Source organism: Corvus kubaryi, unplaced genomic scaffold, assembly GCF_017639235.1.
Source record: "Corvus kubaryi isolate FWS band 111438036 unplaced genomic scaffold, C.kubaryi_AGA036_p1.0 37387, whole genome shotgun sequence".
Classification (NCBI taxonomy): domain Eukaryota; kingdom Metazoa; phylum Chordata; class Aves; order Passeriformes; family Corvidae; genus Corvus; species Corvus kubaryi.
The window spans coordinates 7,503,123-7,528,177 of NW_024581129.1; the positions used below are offsets into that span (position 1 = coordinate 7,503,123).

At 64.2% G+C, this 25,055-nt stretch overlaps 1 protein-coding gene across 2 annotated transcripts in view; it reads right to left on the reverse strand.

Annotated features, from left to right (window-relative positions):
* The window catches only part of CASKIN1 (CASK interacting protein 1), a 30,014-nt gene extending 4,965 nt beyond the window's left edge, over positions 1-25,049 (reverse strand). Inside the window, exons 1-18 of one of the 2 annotated variants that reach the window (XM_042036900.1) lie at positions 24,881-25,049; positions 11,676-11,727; positions 9,346-9,443; positions 9,092-9,237; positions 8,906-9,001; positions 8,555-8,685; positions 8,374-8,482; positions 7,940-8,048; positions 7,735-7,829; positions 7,535-7,652; positions 5,822-6,037; positions 3,864-3,971; positions 3,601-3,719; positions 2,385-2,472; positions 1,018-1,115; positions 785-895; positions 613-714; positions 21-159 (exon numbers count right to left, since the gene is read on the reverse strand). In XM_042036900.1, the coding sequence (XP_041892834.1) occupies positions 21-159; positions 613-714; positions 785-895; positions 1,018-1,115; positions 2,385-2,472; positions 3,601-3,719; positions 3,864-3,971; positions 5,822-6,037; positions 7,535-7,652; positions 7,735-7,829; positions 7,940-8,048; positions 8,374-8,482; positions 8,555-8,685; positions 8,906-9,001; positions 9,092-9,237; positions 9,346-9,443; positions 11,676-11,727; positions 24,881-24,974 (2,029 nt within the window). In that variant the 5' untranslated portion in view covers positions 24,975-25,049. The remainder of the gene's footprint in view (positions 1-20; positions 160-612; positions 715-784; positions 896-1,017; positions 1,116-2,384; positions 2,473-3,600; positions 3,720-3,863; positions 3,972-5,821; positions 6,038-7,534; positions 7,653-7,734; positions 7,830-7,939; positions 8,049-8,373; positions 8,483-8,554; positions 8,686-8,905; positions 9,002-9,091; positions 9,238-9,345; positions 9,444-11,675; positions 11,728-24,880) is intronic. The other variant, XM_042036901.1, reaches the window with a different exon arrangement.
* Positions 25,050-25,055: the final 6 nt, after the last annotated feature.

Genomic DNA, 25,055 nt, shown 5'->3' on the forward strand with positions numbered 1-25,055 from the left:
TGCCGCGCGCGGGGCCTTACCCAGCTTGGTGATGCCGATCTCCTGCAGGTCCTCCCAGGTGATGTCGGTGATGAAGTCGATGTTCTCGTAGCCATTCTCCACCAGCACCTTGTAGTACTGGGACAGGCCGATCATGGAGAGCCACAGTGCCAGGTTGGCCTGGGGTGGGGTGTGGGGCATGGCTCAGCACCGGCTGGCAGCAGGGTCTGGCCCTGGCACCCCAGGCACCACAGCACCCATGGCACAAAGGAGATCCCATCTTGCTGGGCGATCACAGCCCCAGGAGACTCCCCTTGTCCCTGTGCTGTCCCTGTGCTTCACAAGCATCCTGGGCCATTCCCAGCCCTATTCCCATGGGAAGCCTCTCACTGTGCCCAGACATTGGGGCAGGAGGGGTGTCGGGGGACACGGTGTCACATCCACAGGATGACAGCTGACACCAGCCTGATGGTCCCTGGGGAGGTGTCAGGAGGGGACATGGGCATCTCTGGAACCATGGAGCCAGCTCCCACCCTCATCCACTGCCACCCCTCCCTGGAAGGGACCAGGAGGAGGGGACTCATTGCCACCATGGATGTGGCTTCAGTCCCCCTGGCCCTGCACAGCCCTCACCGGTTTGTACTCGGGCAGCCACTCAGGGATGTTGAGGTTGTTGATCTCGGAGGCGATCTTCTTCCTGTGCCCTGGCTTGGTGACACCAATGGCCGTGAGGTCCTGGGGCAGAGAGGGCGGTCAGTGATGCCCGGCTCCGGCTGTGCCCCCCTCCCACTGCCCCCAGCCTCACCTCCGGCGTCATCCGGCTGATGGTGGTGATGTCGTAGCCAGCATTGATGAAGTTGGGCGCGTAGAGCTGCAGCTGGAACTTGCAGAGCCACTGGTACACGGCCTCGGAGCTCTGGAGTGAGAAGGACAGATGGATTGGGGCAGCTCTGGGGATGGGGACCTGCCACTCCTGCCCATGTCCCCCAAGCTGTCCTTACCACATGCTCCCCACAGCACCCAGCACTCCCCGCTCACCTTCCCCTCCGACGGCGGCTCCATTTTCTTCAGTTGGGGCTCAGCAGGGGGCTGGGGGGCGTAGGGGGAGCTGGCCACACTCTGAGACCGCGACGAACCTGCCGGAGGGGCAGTGGTCAGCGGGGCCGGGGCTGCCACCCCTGGCCTCTGGCCAAGTGGAAGGGAGAGCCAAGCCCTGCCCTGGTCAGGATGCCACAGCCACACCCCCAGGTTGGCAGGGCCAAGGCAGGCATCAGAGAGTGACACCCACGCCAGCGCAGCAGCCCGGAGCACCCCGCGGTGCCCTGCACAGGGCTCTGCTCCTCGGGGATGGGCAGGCGAGCTGTTCCACCCAGCGCGGCCCCGAGCAGTGGGACCCAGCCAGGCCTCTCCTCCAGAGCGAGTGTCCCTGGTGCCCAGGCAGCAGCCGGAGGGGTGCCTCTGCCCAAAACCCTCTGGCCCCACTCCTCTGGCCTTGCCACCAACCAGGCGGGCTGGCACGAGTGGTTCATCCCTTGGTTCCCTGCCACGGTCATCCCTTGGTGCCCACCCTCCAGGGTAAGGAGAGCTGCCTGGAAATTTTTGCCTCATATTTCTGAACAGAATGAGCAAGAGAAGCCCCCTCCCCCCCACCAGCAACTGCATCTTCCCTGTGTGTGTGTGTGTATGTGTGTGCATCCTCCTTGTGTGTGCATCCTTCGGGCATCTGCATCCCACTCGCGTGGGCATCCTCCTCACATGTGCATCCCTCTGCCGTGTGCATATCCCTCACGTCTGCATCCCACTTGCGTCTGCATCGCTCCAGCATGTTTCCCCCTCTCCCTGGCAACGTCTGCACCCGCCTCCCCGCGTGTGCACCCCCCTCCATGTGCGCGCCCCCTCCCCTGAGTGCATCCCCCTCCCCAGGTTTCTCTGCCCGCAGCCTCCTCCCTCCCCGCAGCCCAGGCAGCTCTGGGCATCCCCCCCACGCCCACCCCCATGTGTGCCTCTCCCGTCTGTCCCCCCGTTTCCCAGGCACGTGCCACCCCCGTGGCGTGGGCACCCCCGCGGCGTGGCCATGCTCCCCGCAGCCCCCCAGATGGCGGTGGCGGGGGGGGATCCCGGCTCGGGCTCCAGCAGGGCTGGCGGGGGGCCAGGGAAGGGAAGGGGCCGGGGAGCAGCGGTGCCCCCCCTGCCCGCCCCATGCCGCCCCCCGCCCCCCACGGGCCCCCACTAACCGAGGCAGGAGAAGGCCTGGCAGCAGCCGAAAGGCGAGAGAGTCATTTTTTACCCACACGTTTTTCTTCTGGCGACGGGTGCCGTGGCAATAAAAAAAAAGACAAATCCCTGGATCCACGGCACGGCCAGGGCTCCTCCTGCTCCGGCAGCCGGGCGGCCGCAGCACGCACCTGCGGGGATGTCCTGCGCCTTGGCCGGCCCATCGCCCACGGCAGACTCTTGCGCAGAAGCCTTCTGGGAAAGGACCGTTGCCAGCAGCTGAAAAACACCCCGAGAAGGGGGGAGAGCAGGCAGGAGTGAGGCGGGCGGAGGGGGCCGGCGGGCCGGGGGGTGCGTGTCGCGGGTGTCGCGGGTGCCGCGGGTGCCGTGGGTGCCGCGGGTGCTGCGGGTGCCGCCAGCTCGAGCGAGGGTGGGCAGGGAGGGTTGCAGCAGATTTCGGCTGCAGCGGGGAGAGCAGGAGCCGCGGGTGCAGCAGATGGTGCTTTGCCAGCAGCAGGAGCCCACGGCACTGCCGCACCCCAAATCCAGCCTGGCACATGCCCAGCCCAGGCTGACGGCACGGGCTGTGGGGTGCCCTGTGCCCACAAGACGGAGCCCCCCTGGCTGGCAGCATGGTGTGGCTCAGGGGCACGTGGGCATGGCAGGCAGGGTGCCGGGGGACGTGGGCTGACGGGTGCTGGGGTCGGTGGGCTGGTGGGTGCCGTCGTCAGGGAATGGCACAGCTCAGGGGCAGTGCCCACAGTGCAGGGGGCTGTGTGCCAGCGGCTGTGTGCCAGTGGTGTCAGGGCAGCGTGCGGTGCAGGGTGTGGTGCTGGTGGCAGCAGGGTATGCTGTGCAGTGCAGTGCAGTGTGCCAGTGCCTGGTGCTGGTGGCATCATGCCATGCTAGTGGCAGCAGTGCACTGGTGGCAGTGTGCCGTGCCGGTGGCAGCAGCGTGTGCAGGGCAGTGCAGTGCAGTGTGCCGGTGGCAGCAGTGCCTGGTGCTGGTGGCAGTGTGCCGTGCTGGTGGCAGCAGGCAGAAGTGCACTGGTGGCAGTGTGCCGTGCTGGTGGCAGCCGTGTGTGCAGGGCAGGGCAGCACAGAGCGCAGTGCAGAGGCCCCTGCAAGCGGCAGCAGAGACACGGCACAGCAGCCCTGGATGGACCTGTGGAATGTTTTGCCAGGGGCTGAGCCCAGGCCCAGGCAGCAGTCAGGGGCCAGGTGGAGGGAACACGCTGGTGGCCACTGTCGGTGACAGCGTTGCTGGTGGCACACAGGGTATTGATGGGACTGCACAGCACCCAGTCAAGCGTCAGTCCCAGCTGAGGTCAGGGCAGGCAGCAAACGCTGCAGGACTGCAGCCAAGTGGCACAGCAGCTGGCACGGCTGCCTCGGGGCTCGCCTTACCTTGACACCTTCGGAGCCAGCGTGCAGGGCGTGCGCCCCACTGCCCGCGCTCTGCCCGCTCCCCGAGCTGCGCGCAGAGGCCACGCTGCCCGTGCTGCCCAGGCTGCTGCGGTCACCACCTGCACAGAGAGAGGAGAGGCTGTCAGGGCTCTGAGCCCTGCCGTCAGGGGACGCCGTGGTGTGGCCATGCCCCACTGGAGCCACTGCCACGTCCTGGCACGTGCTTCCCTTCCCAGCCAGTCGTAGCCATGTGCTCGCCGTACCTGCGAAGGGTTTCCGCAGCACCCAGATCTCCTCAGTGGGGGCTGGCGCGGCTGATCCGCCCTGTGACGGTGACAGGTGGGACGGGCTCATGTCGGCCCCACGGGACCCTTGGTGGCAGAGCAGAGAGAGCGGCTGTCAGGTGCGTGGCTCTGTGCTCGGGCTCGCACAGGTTTGGCACAGGGCAGGTGACCATGGCCCCAGGACTGGCACTGCTGCACGTGGGAACAACCCCACCAGGAAGGTGTGGGGACCCCGGCTGTGTCCGTGCCCAGGGATGCCAGAGCCATCCTAGGGCCCTGTCCCACCCCAAGCTGGCAGAGGTGACAGTGACCAGTCCTGGGCCCCCGTCATGCAGAGCATCCCCCACCTACCACCAGCCAGGGATAGACCCACAGTGGGGTGTTCTGGTGCCCTGGTTGAGCCCGGACAAGGGACAGGGACTGTGTCATCCCTTCACAGAACAGGATGGGGACATGACCAAGTGCAGAGAGCAAAGGGAGTTGGGCAAACTTCAGCAGTGGGGACCAGGGTCCCCACCCCACTGTCCTCTGTCCCAGGTAGTGCTGGCCATGTCCCTGCAGCTGCCTGCACCCAGCTGGGGGGACACGGGGGCCATGCAGGGCCAGGCACCGGGTGCTGAAACCCTGGTGACACACAGGGGACACAGCGGTGGATGAGAGGACCTGGCCCTCCTCTGGGGCACAGCTCGAGGGTCACCCCTGGGCATGGCTCCGCACCATCTCACTGTGCTGACCACCTCTGCCAGGTCCCACTTGCACCAGGGACACCCAGCTCTGAGCCCAGGGGGTAAAACAGCATCAGATGAGATGGACAACCGCCCTACAAGGCCAGTGCTGCAACAGCCCCACCACAGCTCAGCCACTGCCCTGCCAGCCGTGGGGCACTGCCACCCCGCCACCAGCCATGGGGTGTTACCGTCTCACTGCCAACCGTGGGGTACTGCCACACTGCCACCATCTGTGGGACATTGTCACCCCACTGCCAACCAGGCCAGTTCCGTTCACGGAGCTGCTCACTCCATCAGCACCGACCATAGCAGGGGACAGGTGTTACAAGGTGATAAAGTCACTGAAGGAGCACAGTGGGGGACAAATGGCCACACCAAATCACGCTGGGACATCCCTGAGCTGCATGTGCCACAGTCACACCACGAGGAGCCTGGGCTTGTGCAGCTCTGTGCGACCCCACCAGGAGAGAAAGCCCCGGGGAAAAGAAGTGCTCCCTTGTCCCCAGTGCCAGCACGGCCACTCGGTGCTCCCCAACACAACCTCCTTCACACGTGCAAAGACCCCTGGCCCCACCCATCAAGGACTGCACCCCTGCAACCCCCTGCTCCTGGGTGCTCTCGGCGCACAGACCTGCAGCATCCGTCACCTGCCTGTGTCACGGGGATGGTCCCCAGGGTTCAGGTGGGCTCTGCCTGCGCTGAGCCAGCCCCAAGAGCATCCCCTGGGAAAGCCCCCAATGCCGCAGCCCCTTCCAGCTCCGCGTGCGCAGCTTCAACCTGGTCAGAGCTGGGCCCTGTAGGGAGGCTGTGGCTGGTGGAGGGTCCCTGTGGCACCACGCTGCCAGCTCTGCCCAGGCACAGGGCCATGAGTGCTTTGGGGGTGCCCACGCACCTGGACAGGAGCGCAGAGGCCGTGGGCAGAGCACGGGGACACCACGGTGGGGAGGGTGGGATGTGCCGTGGGCACACGGTGTGACAGCGGCACTGGAGCGGGGGTGCGGGGGGAGCGATGGCACACGTGTGCCACCCGTGTGCCCCCACTGCCCCCGCTGCAGGCATGCATGCGCATGCACACGCTGCATGCACACACACACGCCCTGCAACGCCCCGGCGAGGGAGAGAGGCCGAGCAGAGAGAAAAGACTCGACACACGCTTTAAAGGAAAAGAAAGGAAAATCCATGGAGAGCACGAAGCGAGCGGTGAACTACCTTGTCCATAACGCGGCTCGTCGGCACTGCTAGGGGAGAGCCTGTGATAGCCAAAGGAACTGAAAAGAGTCTGATGGGAATGTGGTGGTGGAGGTGGAGGTGGAGGCAGGGAATGGAACGGATGGGACGAGGCGTCACCGTTTAGCACAGCAGCCCCGTAAGCCGGGAGCGGGATCTTTTGGAAGTGTTGGGGGATTGTTACAGTCTCCCATGAACCTGATAATAAAACATAACAAGAGACAAAATGAAAAGAATCAAAATAATAGAGACATGCTCTGCGCCGCCAAAAAAAAAAAAAAAAAAAAAAAAAAGAAAGAAAAGAAAAGAAAAGAAAGGGGGGAAAAAAGCAGCAAATCAAAAAAACAACCAAAGGGACATGGAAAAGCCAGAACCGAGACCCAACTGATGCCGAGCCGAGCTGAGGAGCAGCACTAGGAGCTCAGCACACGCACAGCCTGGCGCAGGGTACGGACACATCCCGATGATCTGACACGGACACTGGGACAGCCCCATGTGTCAGCTCATGGGGGTCTCACAGTCAGGCTTCTGGGGTCCTGCTCCCTGCAGAGCCATCCCAGGGGAGTGGGGCTTCAGTCATGGCCAGGCCGGGGGCCGCAGCACCGGCCCCCCCGTGTCTGGCTGGCCGAGCCCTCACACAGCGCCTGCGCCCCCATGCTACTGCCCCACTGCAGCCAACGGAGTGGCTACAGAACCCCATGGCCTGCTAAAACTGCTGTGGGCCAGCTGCAGCCCAGGAGCCACAGAACACAGCCCAGGAGCCACGGACCACAGCTCAGGAGCCATGGATGGCATCTGTGGTACTGGCACACGACCCATACCTGGAGGGTGGTTCTGCCCCTGCCTGTCCAGCACCCGGTGCCTCCAGGGCCACTGTGGATTGTCTGGCAGCCGCTTGTGCTGCCACTCCCTTGAGATACTGTTCAAGTGCCACTGTTCCCTGCCCATGTCCCCATGGTGTAGCTGCCCCCAAGATCCACTCCCAGGGGTGGGGTGAGATGGTTGATGTGGGGCCTTTCAGCGCTGCCTGCAGAGGTACCAGTCCCATTGGAACACTCCTGGCAGAGGGCGCAGCCAGGGGACATCCTGAGGGGCTGCACAGCCCACCAGGAGCGTAAAGGGATGACGATAGGAATGGGGACAGGGATAAGCAGCCACAGGGCAAGTGAGCAGGGGCCAATCCCTGAGATGGCCCCTGGCTGGAAAGACAGTCTCTGTGTGGCAGCATCAGCTCCCTGGCACTGGTGCCCAGCACAGACCCCGAGCACCAGCTCCTGCAACCCCATTGCTGCGCCTGTCCCCCCAAACCACAGTGACACCCCTGGGTCTCCTCATGCACCAACCTCCCAGCGCCTCAAACACCTCCTCCAGCCCAAGGGCAGCCAGGGCTGACCCTCGAACACCCCAGGGCTGCCAGCACCAACTCCCAAGGCACCACATGGGCGCCGATCCCACAGACACAACGGGAACACGGACTGCACCCTCAAGAGGAACACCAGCCCCACAGGCACAATGGGGGCACCGACCCCACACACTCGAAGGTACCGTCCCCATGCACACGGCAGGGACATGACCCCACATGCATGAGAGGCATCACCCCGGTTTGTCTTCACCACTGCACCCCCCAGCACCCTGGTCCCCACCAAACCAAGATGGGGCTCCCCAGGGCAGGGAGTGTAGGGAGGGATTATTTGCCTGTTCGTTTGCTTATGGCCTCGACAAGGCTGGAGGGGAAGTAGCCCACGCGGTCATTGCCAGTGCGGTTGTCGTGGATGCAGCCCTTCCAGCGCCCGTCCGCGTGCTGCTCCAGCACCTGCAGGAGTGGCCGGGTCAGGGGCCAGGCCAGGGGCTGGCACCGACACCGGGGTGTCCCCGGCCCCCCCGGCCACACTCACAGTGATGACATCCCCGGCTTTCACATTGAGGCTGGTCAGGTCGTAGTTGTTGCAATAGTCCTTGACGGCCCGGACCTGCAGAGCCGCAGAGGCATCTGTGGGACAGAACGGGAGAGTCACCGGCTGTTCACCCCACGGGCATTGGCACCCCCAGCCCGGCGTCCCTCGTGCCAGCATGGCCACTCTGTGCCCTCCAACCCCCTACCCCGCAGCATCTGCTTGATCTCCTTGCTGGCCTGGCTGGTGGTGAACTGGTTGACGATGTCCAGAGCCGTCTGGTTGTAGGTGTTCCTGACGTGGGCGTTGATCCCGCTCTGCAATGGCACCGAGAGGGATTGGGAGGAGGCTGGTCCCCATCCTGCCACCCCTGGCACCCCCTAGGCCACCAGGAGACCAGCAGCTGGAGGGCACAGCTCTCAGACTTTCGTGTGTACCCCCCTTGTGACCCTCACCCCTTGGTGTGCACCCCCCAGGACCCTCAGTGCCTTGGTGTATCCCTCCAGGACCCTCAGCTCCACTCCCTGGGAGAGGTGCACAAGCTGCTCTGAGGCCCCAGCTGTGGGGTCACCCCCTTCCCACAGCTCCTGGCTGGGTTGGGGGTGCCTGGGGGCATCTGGGCGTGCTGAGGGGGACCCTTACATCCAGCAGCAGCCGCACCACATCTGTTTTGCCGCAGAGAGCGGCCTCGTGCAGTGCCGTGCCTGCCTTGGTCTGCCGGTTGATGTCGATGCCAGCCTGCAGCAGGAGCCTGCAGAGGGACAGTGGGGTCAGCGGGGCACGGGGGGGCACCGGCGCTGCCGCCTCTGCCCACGGCACCCACCGGATGATGTCGATGTGGCCGTTCTTGGCGGCGAGGTGCAGGGGGCTGGTGCCGTTGGGGTCGGTGGCATCCCCTGGTTTGGGCTCCAGCAGTGCCGCGCACATGTTGCTGTTCAGGAGCAGTTGGACCACCTGGCTCAGCAAACACAGATGGAGCAGGGCTGCAAGGGCGGCTCGGCCGCCAGCTCCCCTCCTGCCAGCAGCTGGAGATCCCCTGCAGTGGTGGCACCGCAAGTCCCCACCACTGGCCATCCCTGTGCCCCTCCAGCTGCTCCAGCAACCCAGGGACCTCACAGTGCCCCTGTCCCCTCCCAGTCATCCTCTGGGTAGACCCAGCCCTGCAAGAACTTACCCCGACCCGGCCAAACTCGCACGCCAGGTCCAGGGGCGTTTTGCCCGAGTTGTCCATGATGCAGGGGTTGGACTGGTGCTGCAGGAGCATCTCCGACTGGGGACAAGCAAGACCCCAACCCGGTGAGGGCAGGGGTAGGGGTGGCTGGGCCACCATCCCCCCTGCCAGCCCCATGCCCCTCCATACCACGTCATAGTGCCCATGCTGTGCTGCCAGGTGCAGGGGGATCTGGCCCTCATCGGATGGGATGTTCACGGAGGAACCTGCCTTCAGCACCATTTTCATGGGCTCCTTCTTGCCCTGCCAGGCCGCGTAGTGCAGGGGCCGCATGCCTGCAGGGGCAAGACGGGCACACCGTGAGCCCTCCTGTGCCAACACACCAGGCAGAGCCTGCAGGGGGGCACAAGGGAGGGGGCCATGGCCAGGACCCAGGGACTCGCCTTTGTTGTCCTTGATGTCCACAGCAGCCTGTGCCTCCAGCAGCAGCGAGATGAGCTCCGTGTTGCCGTTAAGCGCCGCATGGTGCAGAGCCGAGAACCTGGGGAGTGGGGTGGTGTCAGGGGCCACAGGCCTGTCCCCTCCACAGCCCTGCCACCCCCTGCCCAGCACCATGGTCTCAAACCTGCGCCTCAGCAGCACCCCGGGGCACGTGCTCTGCCCTCCACGTGCGCACGTCCCCGGGAAAGCCACCCCCACATCCCTCTGTGGGTTTTTGGGGCAAGAGCTGCTGCAGGCCTGGGAACGCTGGAAGTGGTGGGCAGGGCAGGCCCAGGGGTGTCCCACTGAGGGTGGGGGTGCCGGGGAGCCCCCTCCCCGCTGACCCATTTCCCCCAGCCTGGCCCCAGCAGCGCGGCCACAAGCACAGATGGCAGCACTGCCCTTGCCTGGTGTTGGGCCTGGCTGTTGGGTGGGGAAAGCCCCCAGCCCCGCACCCGCTCTGCTCTCGGAGCTCCCGGAGCCGGAGGCTCCCGCCTGGGAAGCAGGCCAGGAGCTGACCTACTTGTGCTCCCGGCAGTGGCATCCTCCGTGCGACTGCGCTGGCACCCACCGCGCCACTGCTCTGGTCCCCGGCCATGCACAGCTTCCCCATCCCATCCCTGGGGCCACCCCGGTGTCACCGGAGCATGGGAATGGGCTGCGGAGCACCCAGGACACGCTGGTCTCTGTGGCTGCCCGGTGCCCGAGGGGCAGCTGAGGGATAACAATCCCCCTGCCCCTGTTCCCCAGGCCCCCAGCTGAGGGGGGGGACACGTCCCCGTGGGGAGCACGCTCCAGCCACCACGATGCCCACGGAGCTGCCGGCTGTGATCCCCGGCGGGGAGCGGCGATGTGAGCAGACAGCTTGCACAGGAGGCCGATCCCCAACGTCTGCCTGGGAAATGTCAACATTTTCCACTCCAGCGCCCTGCTCAAATCCGCTCAAGATGGTGCAAATCGCAGCCTTCCCCGGGGCTGCCTCAGGGGCTTCCCTCGGGCACCACATGGCCCAGCCGGCCACCTCGGCCACGCACAGGGCACTCTCCCCAGGGCAAGCGCGGGGACACCAGCACGATGCTCATCCATGGCACCCCCAGCCAGGAATGAGCCAGCACCGCAAGGATGGGGAAACTGAGGCATGGGGCTGGCTGAGATCACACAGAGTGGAGCTCACTCAGGCTGCAGCCCGGGGCTGCCCTGTGCCTTCCCGCGGGATCCTTTCCAGAAGCAGCACTGGAGGCTGCTCCCCTGTTGCTCCTGCACCCCCTGAGCGTTCCAGGAGCAGGATACGAGCAGCGCCCTACCTGCAACTCCCCAGCCCTGCCGTGATGCTCAGCCCTCCTGTGACCTGCTGGCTCTATGGAGCACGAGGTGGCCCCTGGGGTGATGCCCCCTTGCCCTGCCCACCCCACACCCCCCACCCCAGTGCTGGGCCCGTGCCCTGCACACGCTGGCACACACGGACACACTCGATGCACACATGTGCTCAGCTGCACATCCACAGGCCCACCTGTGCCCGTGCCTGTCACACGTGCACCTGGCACGGCGATGAGCTGTCAGGTACCAGGGGATGCCTGCTGCCACCACCCTGGCGACGAGGATGAGGATGGACCCCAGTTGCCCTGGCCATATGTCCCCAGGGCATGGCCTCCCATTCCTGACCAACTTCTGTGCTCTCTGGCATTTCCCTGGCCACAGCAGAGCCATCCCCAGGGTCCAAATGGCATCGTGCTGCTGCCCTGCTCAAGGGGGATCACGGGGTGGGGGGAGCCAGGGGCAGCTGCTGCCCAGCCCCACAAGCAGCGCTCCCACCGCAGCCCCCTCCTGCGTGGGGCCCTGGCTGCCTCCCTGCAGCCTCATTAGTGTGATTAGCAGGGGTGATCGTGCGGCCCCTTTCTGCTGCTCACGCCCGTTGGATGTGGCTGTGGAGCGTCGCGCCAGCAGCACAGCCCGGCGGGGTCACGGCTCTCCCACCCAGCACCCCACAGGGCTGATCCCTGCACAGCTCCCGCAGAGCCTCACAGGGCTGGGAAAAGGTGTGGTGAGATGTGGGGCACAGCCCTGCCTCTGCCTGCTCTGGTACCCACGACTGCTCCAGACCAGCACTGGCTCTGGGTGCAGGCAGGGCTCAACCGTGCGGGCTAATGAGGGCCAGAGCCCTGGTACTGGACCTCCCAGCTCGGAGAGCCTGGCATCCCCACACAGAGGCTCCCACACCATGTGCCCCCCTGCTCACAGCACCCATGACACACACCCCACAGCACCAACACCCCAACTTGGGGCTTCTACTCACCCGTCGGTGTCTTGGAAGTTGACATTGACTTTCTTTGCTGATCCGAGGAGCTCTGGAAGGGAGGGAAGGGGACAGGATGTTAGAGGAAGTGGCTGGGGCAGGGACATGGGGCACACAAGGGAGGCGATGTGGTGGCAGTTCCAGATTTTCCTTCCTATCAAGGCTGGGACTCCCTGCAGCTCCACAGGTGCTGCGTGAGGCTGCCTGAACCTGCAGGCAGGAGGCTCAGAGTGGGGGTCCCTGCTGAAGGTGGCAGAGCCCTGGGGGCCCTCCTGGCACCAGGTTCTCACCATTCTTCCCTGGTTTGCCTGGGGTTCTCCCCCTGCTCCTTCACCTGGCTGAGGCTCTGGAATTGCCCCATGGAGCCCCTGCTGGGCAAAGCTTGGCATGTTCCCCGTACCCCCAGGCCCCCAGCACTGCCCTCCCCACGCTTCTGGGAAATTAAACCGCGCCGGGGCAATCCAATTAGCAGCATGAGGAAGGATGGAGCCAGATTTACATAAGATTTACCCGAAAAATGCCACTCAGGCTTTCCAGTGAGCTGCTCTTCCCACAGCGGGAGCCGGAGCAGGAGGAGAAGGAAGAGGAGGGTGGGAGCAGCACAGTGGGGGACCCACACAGCAGCCCCTGAGCCCAACACAGTGAGCACAGCTCCAGCACGGCTCTGAGTCCTTGGGAAAGGACCCAAAGGCTGCATGGCCTGGCAGGGAGAATGGGCAGACAAAGTCGTTCAAAGCCAAGGACAAGCCCTTGTTGGGAGAAGTTGGCTGGAAGGGGCTACTTCAGGCAGGGAAGGGGAATGTAGGGCCTGAGAGATACTCCCTGTGTGCCTTGGTCATGGCCTTGCTCTCTCCCCCTGTAGCACATCTCCCTGTTGGTGTCCCTGTGTTTATTGAATTGTTGGACACAGGGGCTGTGCCACAGCCCAGGAGCCTCCGCATGGACAAACAGGGCTCAGAGGGCACCAGCAGCAGGAAGGGTGGCTGTGTCCAGCCCTGACCCTCAAGCCTGGGGAGTGGTGCCAGGCTGAGCCAGCCCTGCCCAGGCCACACAGCCCAGATGGGCCCAGGAGTGCCCAGGACAGAGGCTCTGGCACCCAGCACTGGCTCCCTCCTGCACTCCAGGGCTGCCCGACTGTCTGAGCCGCAGGACATTTGCTAATGCTGACACAGCGCGGTGTGACAGGTGAGAACTGCAGAGGATGGGTTCTATCAGCCACAGCAACCACTCTCCAGCCACCAGGCCCCCAGGCTCTCCTCCCAGTTGTGGTGCCTCATGTGGGATGAGAAGGGGTGCTGCAGGGTGCCCAGGGCGGGATGGGGACACCATGGGGTCCCCAGGGTGTAGGGAGGGAGAGGAATGCCACAGAAACCTCCAATTCTATCCCTGCCACAGCATCTCCATGTTCCCCTGGAAAGAACTGGACATTACCGGTGGGCAGAGCCCCTGTGACACCGGGACTGACCGAGCGGGTCCCCGCCAGCCCCATGCTGCCGCCAGCGTCCCCAACAAAGGTGCCATTCAGCTCTGGTGGAGAGGAGCCCAGCGCTGCTTCCGCTGCTGCCCCGCGCCAAGAACCAGCTCCCAGGAGAAGGGGCCGAGCTGCCCCCCAGGGATGCAAAGGGCCAGCGGACAAAAGGAGCCGGTGGGCGCAGGAGCGGCACTGTGCCCAGCACTGGCTCCAAGCTCTGTCCCCAAGATGGGCCCCGCTCCGGCTAATGGGTCCTTGCAGATGGACGGACAGTTGTCTGCAGGTCTGCAGTGCCTGGCCTTTCCCACGGGTTGATCTCAGTGAGGGGCTGGGAGGGGGCAATGCCCGGAGATCAGGGTCACAGGGTGCAGTGATGCTGTTGGTGATCCCCAGGCACATGTGCCACCCTCAGCAACACCAAACCACCATCACCCCAACCTACTGTAGCGGCAAATTTTTCCTCCCTGCACCTGCAGGAGAGGCTGCGGCTGCCAAAATCTGTTTAGCACTTCCATCACTGCCCGTGCCAAGTGCTTAGTCAGTGACTTCCAGCCATGCAGTGGTTTGACTTTCCTTAAAGCTCTGGAAGTGGCCGTCAGCATGCCGAAGGCAGCTGGAGCAGGGAGTCCAACTGAGGTCTCAGAATATCCCCAGTTCCCAGAGCAGGAGAGAAGGATGAGTGCCCTGACATGTCACCAGGTCCACAGTGGGATTTGTAGCCTGTCTGGGGGCAACAAGAGCCAGGAGAGCTCATTAATGGCTGGGAATTACAAGGAAAACTCTTCCACTAACGAGGGAGACGGAAGGGATCTGAGTGCTTCCAATTAAAAATATCGGCTACAAAAGGAGGTGGGCATGGTGGGGAGGAGAGCAGAGCTCCTGCATGGCCACGCTGCCAGCAGGCACCCAGTGTGTTCCTGGCTGTCCTCTCTGCTGGGATCACTGGAGGAGTGACAGGGACCACCAAGCACCTGCAGTCACCATCCTGTCCTCTCCACGCAAAATCAGATGCCATCAAGTAGGTGTTGTTGCAGGGGTGGCATCTCTGTTCAGATGACCTGAGCCCCATCACCATTCTTGGGACACCCCAATGTCCCCTCTTGGCTCCCCATGGGCTCCTCAGGTGATGGTTGTGCCACATGGGATCACATGGCTCCCCTGGTATCTCATGGCCCAGCTCCCCACAGCTCTCGGAGCAGTTTGCACTCCACAAACACCCCTGGGGCAGGACCACAATGCCAGCCCCAGGAAAGGGGGGCACACACGGGACCCGGCACCACCGGGTCTGGCTGCCGCCCGCGGCTCCTGCGTGCACTGGGAGCCGCAGCGTCTGCCATCGACACCAGCTATAAACAGCGTCTGCCAGAGTAAACACCGCCGCGGGGAGCAGCCCTGCCACTACTCCCAGAAATGCCTTCACTTAAACACAGGGACTGCAGGAGCTAAATGCACGCTTGGATTGAGCCTGGCGCTCCGCATGCAGCGAGCTCCTCGCCGGCCCCGGCTCCCCCGCTACACGCCGGCCCTGCAGCAGCCACAGCCCCGGCGGGCACCGTGACACGGGCAACGCACGAGCTGCTGGCACGTGCCAGGCCTGGGTGCGGGGGACCCACTCGGCCCAACCCCAGGGTCCAGCCATGCATCACTTTGGCTCCCATGCCTGGAAGCTGTTCTGGGCATCCTGGAGCACACCATGAGGAGACCCCCATGCCCAACCACAGCTCTGGGCACTGAGTGGCCATATGGAGACCCCCATGCCCAACCAGGAATCCCAGTACGTGCCATGGGAAGACCCCTGTGGCCAGTCACTGCTCCAGGTATCCCAGAACATGCTGTATGGAGACGCCTGTGCCCAGGTGGCCGGTACATGCCATGACGAGACCCCTGTGGGCAAGCACAGCTCAATGTGTGTTGCAAGGAAACCCCCATGCCCGGCTGCCCCACCCCCTTCCTTGCACACATGTCCAAGGCCACAGCCCCACATGGTGGGGCTCCTTGGGGGGCTCCTCTCCCTTCCCAGCACCCCCTCACGTGCTCATGCACCAGCCCCTGCGTCTGCAGCCAGCGCAGCGCCAGCAGCGATCGATGCCCAGCCGGGGCGTGGGGGCTCCTGGCCAAGCCCCCGCTGACGAAGCACATCCTCACCCAGCTCTCCCTGGCAGGGAGCAGGCGGCTGCTCCAAGCAGATGGCTCCAGCCTCCGCTAAATCAACATCTACTTAATGAGGGGAAAGCATTGCTGCCCCCTCCCCAGCATGGCGGCAGCAGATGAGCCAGGAGAACCCCCCCAAATCCTCCTCTCCATCCCTTCCATCAACCCTCTGCAGTGATCCCACTCCCCTCCAGCCCCATCCCTGCTGCTTCCCCACTCCCCAGCTCACGTGGGCAGTCGGACCCCTGTGTGTGCCCCCTGCAAACACAACAGGACCCCACAAGCAGCGAATATCCACAGGCAAGACATTCAAGGCAAGCGCCTATTTCAGAGACAGGGGGGAGGATCCTGCAGCGGCATTGCTGGGAGCTGCCGGATAAAGGAAGCATCCAAAATAGCTGCTCTTAATTATATCCCTGCTAACGAGCGCCACGCAAACAACGGGCACTGCATGAGGAGCCCTGGCATGGGGATGTCTTATTCTTTGCTGCAAAGATGGGGTCCCCATAGCAGCATGTGCCATCGTGGGGACTCCACTGAGGCAGCCACAGCAGCCCTGGCTGGGTCTGGTGATGATGGTGACATCGGGGGGCTGGTCCTGACAGGGAAAAGCTTGTACTCCTGCAGCCAAGGTCGTGTCAGGCGCTGAGGCCGGCGCGATGCTCAGATGCTAATGAAGCCGTTATCATCTTCCGATCGATCTGGACTGTATAAATAATGCACCGGGAAGCTCGTTGTACAGGGAAAGGGATTGCCTGGGGCTGAGAGGTGGCTGGGATGGGATGGAATCATTGCAGAGCAGTACAGAGCACAGCTGGATAACTACTGCTCACCACAGCTGGACAGACATCTCTCGCCACAGCTGGACACCCCTGCGGCAATCACAGCTGGATATACACTTCTCACCACAGCTGGACTTCCCTGTGTCTATCACAGTTGGATAACAACTGCCCATCAGTACTGGACAATCCCAGTGCCCATCACAGCTGCACTCGCACAGCTGTGTGCCCCGCTGCCCATCACCAGCCATTCCCCAAATCCCATTTTGGGGGATGCCGCCCATGTGCTCAGCACATGTACGGGTGCTCTGGATGCCCGTCCCTGGCAGAGCCTTCTCCAGGGAGTGGCGAAATCCGCACTGGAGGCTGGCTGGGCTCTGGCAGCCTGAGTCACCGCGCAGCGCTGTCCCCTGGGGCTGCAGGAAGCAGCTTAAATGCAGCTTTCAAGAGGCAGCGGGGACTCCACTGTGATGCTTTTATTTTTACCAAAAGGAAACTTTTCAGTCCCATGGGACATCGCGGGGCTGACCCTGTGGGCTGCCGGGGCAGGCGGGGACAGGGGACACGGGTGTACCCGGGGTAGAACAGACCCACGGGGACTGGAGCTGTCCAGGGGACCCAGCGCCCCATGATGCCCACCAGCAGCTACTGTGGGGATCCCCACTGTCTCCCCGTATTCCCAAGTCATATCCTCACCTGACCTTTGCCGTGTGGTGCCACGGAGCCAGGCCAAGCTGCACTGCATTAGCCAGACCCCTTTGGGGCAGTCCCAGTCCCCCCAGCCCCCTGAGTTACCACGTGGGGCTCTGCTATGCAGAGGCTCCCAGTGACTCGGCCCAGAGCACCCAGGAATGCGGGGAAGAGTCAGCAGGGACGGGCAGGTGCATGGGCAGTGCAGGGATGTGCTGGCTCTGCCCCACGAGTGGGACATGAGGTGTGCTCAGCTCTGTGGGACCAGCACTGAGCGCCGCAGCCGCCTGCCGTGCCCGGTGCCAGCCGCACGCCCACACTCGTCTCCACGGAAATGAATGTTGGTGTCTCTTACAGGGAGCCCTAATTGCCAGCCTGTGGCAAACAGGTAATTTTCAGTAATAACCTTGGCTGGAAGGAGCCACTGCTGGCACAGCGAGGCCGGCATGGCAGAGATGGAGATGTGGCTGCTCAAGGCCACTGTCACCTGTGTCTGCCCATCCATCCATCCCAGCACGGCTGGCACTGCACCTCCTTGGGACATGGGAGCAGAGAGAGGTGGACACACACCACTCACCTCCACCCTGGGGCAGAGACCATTCTGCCCTGCCCCATCCGCATCCTCCCCATCTCCTCCCCCTGCCCACCCCTCTACAGGGCCAGGGATCCCTGGGAGGATGGACCCTGTCCACACTGACTGCAGGGAGGGACCAGGAGCTTTGTGCATCTTAAAGCATCATTAACCAACACACAGTGGTGATCACTGGCCTCCCATGAACCCGGCGCGGTGCAGCAGCTCTGGGAAGTGGTGGGAGCTGCTGGCGTGCCTCGAGCGTGTGCTCACATGTGCACGTGTGTGCAGGCAGCCCGGATCAGCTCCTGGCATGCCCCGAGCATGTGCACATGTGTGCACGTGTGTGTGCAGGCGGTCCAGATCCATCAGAGGCACGGGGCACTGCTGCAGCGCCGGCTCCAAGCTCCCAACCGTGTGTGGCAAAACAGGCCCCAGGCTCTATTTTAAGCATGGTGCCTTCAGAGCCATCGTTTGTCCTCATCCACGGCGTGGCCTGGGCTGCCAGCGCACCGTGCCCACCCTCTGTTCCACAGCAGCCTTCCCGGCGGGAATGGAGGGGCAGGACGGGCACGGCCATGGGCAGCTCACCGGGCGCAGGGCCTGGCAGCTCAGCGGTGTCGCGGTGACCGCCGGGGCGGGTGGGCAGCGCGGGGATGTGCAGCCAGGCGATGCCGTGCATCATCCAGGAGCTCCGGGAGCGCGGCCGGAGGCCTCGCACTGCTCCCGGCGGGCTGACAGCGCTTCAGGGGAGGCGCAGGGCTCGCAGGACCCATTCCAGTGTCCCCAGCTTCCCCAGCGTCCCCAGCGTCCCCAGCACGGTGGGCACAGGAAGGGGGCTGGCAGGGGCAGTGCAGGGCCGAGCAGGACCGGGACTCGGGCAGACGCTGAGCGCAGACAGGCGGGAGCGGGGCTGCTGCGGAGCTGCAGGGCTGCGAGGAGCGCGCCTGCTGTAAACAGCCCAGCTGCAATGCAGGAGCCGGGCAGCCGCTGCTTTGTCTCAGCTCCAGCGGCTCCCGCCGCCGCGGGCCGGGAACCCGCGGGGCCTCTCGAGGAGGCGGCGCAGGGCTCCGGCAGCCACATCTGGAAGGGATCAGCGGCTGCTGCCGCTACGAGCCCGCCGTGCCCAGCGCCCAGCCCCACGCCAGGCCGGGCAGGAGGCAGTGCCAGCGTGGGCAGTGGAGAGGCCACAGGCACACGGCCGCACGGGGCAGAGGCGCACGGGCACACGGTACACACGCGTTCACATGGATGCACAGAGGCACGCAGCACATGGATGCACAGGGGCTGAGGCACGCACATGGATGCACGCGTGCACACGGGCACATCGTGCACAGGCGTGGAGGCCCGCGGGAGCACCGGGATGCAGAGGGGCACACGCAGGCACACGGGTGGAGCACCCGGCCACCCGAGCTTGGAGAGGCAGAGCCTGGGGTGGCTGCTTGGGCACCATCTCCAGCTTGGTCCATCTCCAGCTGACACAGACCATGGCAGGGCACATCACTGGGGTTCCTTTGTCCCGCTGCGCCCCGGGGCACCCCAGCCCCACGGCCACCTCCATCTGCTCGGCATTCTCCAGGCAGCCGGCAGTGACCTTGATGGGGACACCCAAGGAGACCCAGGCAGAGCTGGCACTCCCAGCCAGCCACTCTCCCATGCGCTCCCAGCACCGTGCTGCCCCACCGGATGGCTTGTGCCAGCACTGGTACCCATCCATCACCAGAGCAGTCCCAGCAGCACAAGGCTGTCAGGCCGAGCCAAGGCCAGCTCTGCATCCCAGCTTCCCATTTCTCAGGCTGATTGCTCCTGTCGCTGCAGAGCCCAGCATTAAACACCTCATTTTCTACTCCCGTATTGAGTTGGAAAATACTATTAACATTTCATTAGAGCTTAAAGATCCCTCTCAGCCCGGCACAATGAGCCGGCCCACGGGTGGGCACCGCTCCTGTACCAGGTGGAGGACACTGGTCCCGTCCCTCTGGGAAGAGAAGAACCAGGAGGGCAAGTCCCACGTGCCCCAGCTGTGGGACAGGATGGTGAGCCAGGGCAGAGGTAACATCAGCGCTGCACACTGGCTCAGTGAGCTGCTGGGCATGGGCCACCCTCACAGCACACTTGGCCAGGGACAGGACACAAAGCAGTGACAGAACAACAGTGTCCATGCAGGCACTCCTGAGTTGTGCTTTCCAACGTGTCTCCCTCACCCATGGAAGCCTGGCCCAGCAGGACCAGCACCAGTCATTAAATATCAGCAAGTTTGTTCTCTGACACTCTCCCAGTGGTGCTGGGCACCATTCCCAGCACACACCACCCAGCACCAGTACAGAGAGCACTGTGGGAAACAACCTCAGCTGGGCGCTCCCCTCCACCACTCACCCCACCAGCACTGCCAGAGCTCCCACCTGCCACGAGCCCAGGAATGTGTTCTCTGAGCACCCTCCACTGCTTTGGGACCCACCTGGGCCCTGGCACACCAGCACAGAGCTGCCATCCCCAGGTACTGCTGCTGTGGCCGGTGCAGACACACGGAGAGTGGGAAGGAGCTAGCGGCACCTGGACACACTGAGATGGGGAGGGGGCTGATTGCAGCCATTCCCAGCAGTGGGGAAGGGGAAGGAAGGGTTAAACGGAGCGCAGAGAGGAGGTGAGGAGCCAGACGCCAGCCTGGCTACTGGAAACCACGATGGGCTGGCAGCGACTGGAACGGCTGTGGAGAGAGCTCTGGGCACACACAGCACTCAGCCCTGCTCACTGCCAGCACTGTCACCCTTGGGTGCAGCCTGGCCCTGCCACATCCCCCACAGTGTCACCCCCCAGCACAGGGGCAGCAAGGTCCTCGTGCGGCAAGCAGCCGGAGCTGGCAGCCGTGGGAGAGCCCCGCACGAGGGGCTGGCAAAGGGCTGCTTGGTGTCAAGCCAGGTGAATTTGGGACTGCTGAGAGAAAATCCAGGCCAGTGAGGGAGCTGGGAACAGAGCCGCCGGCCCGCAGCCCCGCTGCTCCTCGATGGCAGTAGCCAACAGTCCCGGGTCCCCAAAGCATTCTCAGTGGGCAGGGACCCCACGGCCAGCCCGGACACGGGGGCTGTGCTGGGCGCAGGGGGACAGGGGAGGGTTTGCATGCACAACTTGGCCCAGACACAGAGGCAAGAAATGTAAAATAATGAGGAGTCACCCCAGGCTGAGCAGTCATGCCCCTCTGGAAGGAAACTTGGCACACACCAGCCCCCACCAGCCTGCCAAATCCTGCTGGGAGCGAGGCTTCACACGCGGGCTGGAAACCCCAAGAAGTTTATGAGGGACCCGCTGACACGTGGATGAGTCGGGCAGCAGCCGGAGCTGCTCGGCCCTGACAGGAACCTGCCTGTCAGCAGTGCACGGAGCATGGCCCGTGCCTGGGACACGCCTGGGGTGCACCGGCATCTCCCCTTGCTGGCATCATCTGCGTGTCCCAGCCCACCCCCTTGGCATTCCACCCCTTCATCCCTGCCAAGGAGGCGTGGGAGCAGTGCCTGGCCACGGGATGGGGGATGAATGGGGCCCCAGCATCTCTTTGGCCAAGCTGCCACAGGACCTGGTCCCGCAGCCCCTTCCCCTCACTCCAGATATCCTGCCCAGCACTGATGGCTCCAGAGGCCAGAAGCATCCAGGGGCTCCAGCATTCCAGTGAGCATCATCTGCTCATCTCTGCCTGGGTTTCTCTGTCAGCAAGGAGGTTCTGCCCAGTGCCTGTGTCCAGGGAGCAGCAGCAGGAGCCATCAGGGGTGGCTGCCTCCCCGGGAAGGCTCCTGCTTTCCCAGAGGGCCGGGGGGAACTGGGCAGCTCCGGCGGCTGCTGGCCACGTGTACCCTGGGCACTGCACCACAATTGGATTTGCAGCTGCCCTGCCTTTTACTGCATGGAAATTGAATTGTAAAATGTCAAAGACATTTCCTAACTGCGCCATATTAGCCTGGTTTTATTAAATACTGTTATCAGAGCAGATTATTAATGCAATCAAATGCAGGCAAGAAAACCCAGAATTAACTGGCCACCGTACAGGAGGACACACCGGAGGGCAGGAGGCAGCTGGTGAGGCTCTGCCCAGAGCCCATGTCCCCAGGTGCTCTGGTTCTACTTCCCTCTGTCTCTGAATCCTGGAGCACCAGTGAAGGAACAATACCACCCAGCCCATGCAGCTCCACTCGCATCCCAGGATGGCTCCCCATGGGACAGCAGGACCCTGGGGGTTCTCGCTGAGCTTTGAGGTCCCTCCCTAGACAGGGCAGGACCTGCTCCCTGCGCATAGCAACAGGGCCAGGACTGATGGAACAAGCCCTGAGATGCCAGAGCTGCTGCCAGTGACATGCAGGGCAGGATGCAGAGCCCTGCACAAGTGGCAGTGCAGGAATGGGGTTCTCCTGCCCAGAGCAGGGGCATCCCGAGAGCTGCCCAGGCCTCAGCACCCATGCCCTGGGCAGTGGGGCCAGACTGGGCTGGGTTACCCCGACATGGCAGGACACAGAGGGTGCAGAGCTCCGTGCCCAGCTCCTGATCTCAGCCAGGCAGTATGGCTAACCCAGCCCAGGGCATCCCCAAGTGAGGCACCCAGAACTCCAACAGCACATCAGGACACAAGTCCTGATAGCAACCTGGAGGACCAGGATGGCACTGAGGACCAGGCATGGGGTGGGCAGCACAGTCCCACAGGACACAGCCCTGGATTCCACCCACACAGCCAGCCCCTGCCATGCTGGATGCTCACCCTGGCACCGTGGGGCCATGTGCTGGGACATCTCCTTGGCCACATGAAGCTGCCACATGTGGAAGTGCTTTACAGAGCCCCCCAGCCTGGCTGGAGGAGAAATTGGAGTAGAGGATCCAACCCTTGGCTCGAGGTCCCTCACTCGGCATCGGCAGCACCACACAGGAGCCATTTCCAACGTGGATGAGCCGCTGGCAGCACTGGCCTCACAGGGAAGGAGCCAGCTCACTCCAACACTCCACAGCCAAGGAACTGTAGATCCTCTGCACGGCATGGCACGGCTCATCTCCCACTGCCTGAAGCCCTGGGTGCCCAGGAGAGGGATGGCACAGTGGGCATGGGTGCTCCTGGAGATGCCCCGTGGTCCCATCCCATCCCACAGCACTGGAGCCGAGGGGAAAACGCCAAGTCACCACATTTCTTCGAGGTAGCACTGGGAAGGAGGGGACAGGGAGGGAAACAGTTTGCTGCCAAATCCCTGCATCTGATTTGCGCAACTTTCAGACAACCTCATCAATTATGGATGCCCGGGAAGCAGGCGCGGTGCGCGCTGCGGCCGGCCCGGGCCCCCGAACCCGCACTCACACCAAACCGGGCCCCATGTCACCATAGCAACCCGTGCTAATTCACGCAAGGATTTTTAAAATCTCATTTATTAAACCCCACATGAATAGGATATTATCCAGATAACAGAGCTAAGTTACAAATCTTCCTGGTGCCGTGCAGCACAGGGAGCACCCCAGGCATGCGTGGGACCGGAACTTGGAGGGGACATGGGGACACCACGGAGTGGGGACAGCCCTTCTTGGTGCTCTCCCACTCCGTGCACCGCTCCAGCCCCACTGCCACGGCCAGAGGTACTTGTGCAGCCCAGGAGCACGTCACCCACTGCTGCACACGTGGCCCTTGCTGCCACACGGGACTGTCAGGTCCAGTGGGGCAATGGCCCAGCACTGGCACCAGTGGGTCCAGCAGAGCTGGAGATGGGCAGCCCAGCAAGGGGATGGGTTGAGCATCCAGGCCTACAGCAGGAATCTCCTCAACACCAGGCTCAGCCCCACTGGGTGTCCCTTGTCCCTAACCTGTGATCCTGGCACAGGGAGCGCTGCTGGCACCTGTGGCCGTCCTGCCTGGTATCCAGACGGCTCAGCAGTGCTAAATGCAGCAGAGCACTGGGAAGAACAGGGATGCAGGAGCAAGTGGTGGCACTCAGGCACCTCTGGCTGTTGCCACAGCAACGCCAGCTGTGTGCCCAGGCCAGCAGGGACTGGAGAGGGGTGTGTGGGGACACTGCTGGGCACAGGCCAGGCATTGTCCCCATACCCACACGCTGCCCCAAGAGGCCACGGCAGTAGCAGCATCTGGAGTGGGTTGAGATGAAGCGGGCTCTGAGCTGGAGGTTCTTCTTGCCCTGCACAGTCCCTCAGCAGTGACAGCAACGATAGCATTGGGGACATGGGGAGCACCACGCCAGCCTTGCATGACACATGCTGGCCCCATGTGGCCCCGTGGACATGGTGGATGAAACACCAGAGCAGGGACACGGGGAATGCCATGCCAACCCTGCTCAGCACCAGGACATGGGACATCACACTGGCCCTGCTTGGTCAGAAACAGCCCTGCATGACCAGGGACAGGGGACACCTCACCAGTCCCGCACAGCTCCAGGGCAAGGGGGGTGCCCACATTTGGGGAGTGCCGGCCCTGGAGAGAGGGACAGTGGGTGCAGCAATGAAGGGACTGTGTGTCCAGTGACACAGAGCCACATGAGTGCTTCCCGTGGTCCCTGCCCATACCCAGGAACAGTCCCCCACCAGTTCGTCCCCGCGCACCAGGCCTGAAACCTGCGGCTGCATCAGCACCATGAATTATTCAGTCCCGGGCGGAACGCCTCGACGGAGCAGTTACATCCTACGGCGAGTAGATGATACTCATGGAGCTACACACACGTACACCCGGAGACGCACACGCACAGCCACACGCACGCCCCCGCAGCCTCACACCTGGCCACGCACCCGCGGCGCACCCGCGGAGCCGTGCACAGCCAGCCGCAGGGATGCACCGGGAGATACCCGCGGAGCGACATCCAAACACCCCCTCACCGAGAAACACCAACAGCCCAGCCAAACACACAGATGCCAGGGTACACACCGCCACGCAAACACCCCACGCACCCAAACACAGCCGCACACGCACCCGCGGCAGCGCGGACACACGCAGAGGTGTGCGGGCAGCCAGCCCCGGCGCTCACCCTCGCGGGCCGGGCACGCTCGCTGCACGCACACGCAGATGCGCCCGGCGCTGCCCGGCCGCAGACCCTGCCCAAACCCCCGGGAGGACCGGGCCCGGCTCCCGGGGAGTCGGGAGTTGCTCCCGGGTGCAGGGCAAGGGCAGCCCGGCCGGAGCCCGACCGCGCCGAGGGTGCCCCGGGACTGGCGAGGCGACCCTTTGCAGCGCTCTGCACCCGCACAGTGCCCGGGGATGCTCCGAGCCCCGCCGGGATGCTCAGACCCACGCCGGGCAGCTCCCCCCCCCCCCCCCCCGCCCCGCCCGGGGCGCCCCCGGGGGTGCTCAGCACGTCTACGGTCCCCGCCCGCCTGCGACGAGCCGCAGCCGGGGAAGGGCCGGGGATGCTCCGGGGCAGGGAGGGCGGCATCGCGGCCGGGCCCCGGGAGCAGCGCTGGGACGCGGCCCCGAGCCGCCGCGCCCGCTGCTGCGACGCCGGTGCCCATGTGTGCCCCCCCATCCCTGTGTCCCCCCACACCGCCGCCCCCGGCCCGGCCCCGCCGCCGCCGCACTCACTGGCTTTGCCGGGCTTGGGCCTCTGCAGCAGCTTCTGCACGGCCGCGATGTCCTCCGCCTTCACCGCCTGCACCAGCTCCTGGTCCTTGCCCATGGCTGCGCCGCGCCGGGGCTGCCGGCTGCGGGCTCACGGCCCGAGCATCCTCCGCGGCGCGGCGCGGCGAGGGGCGGGGGG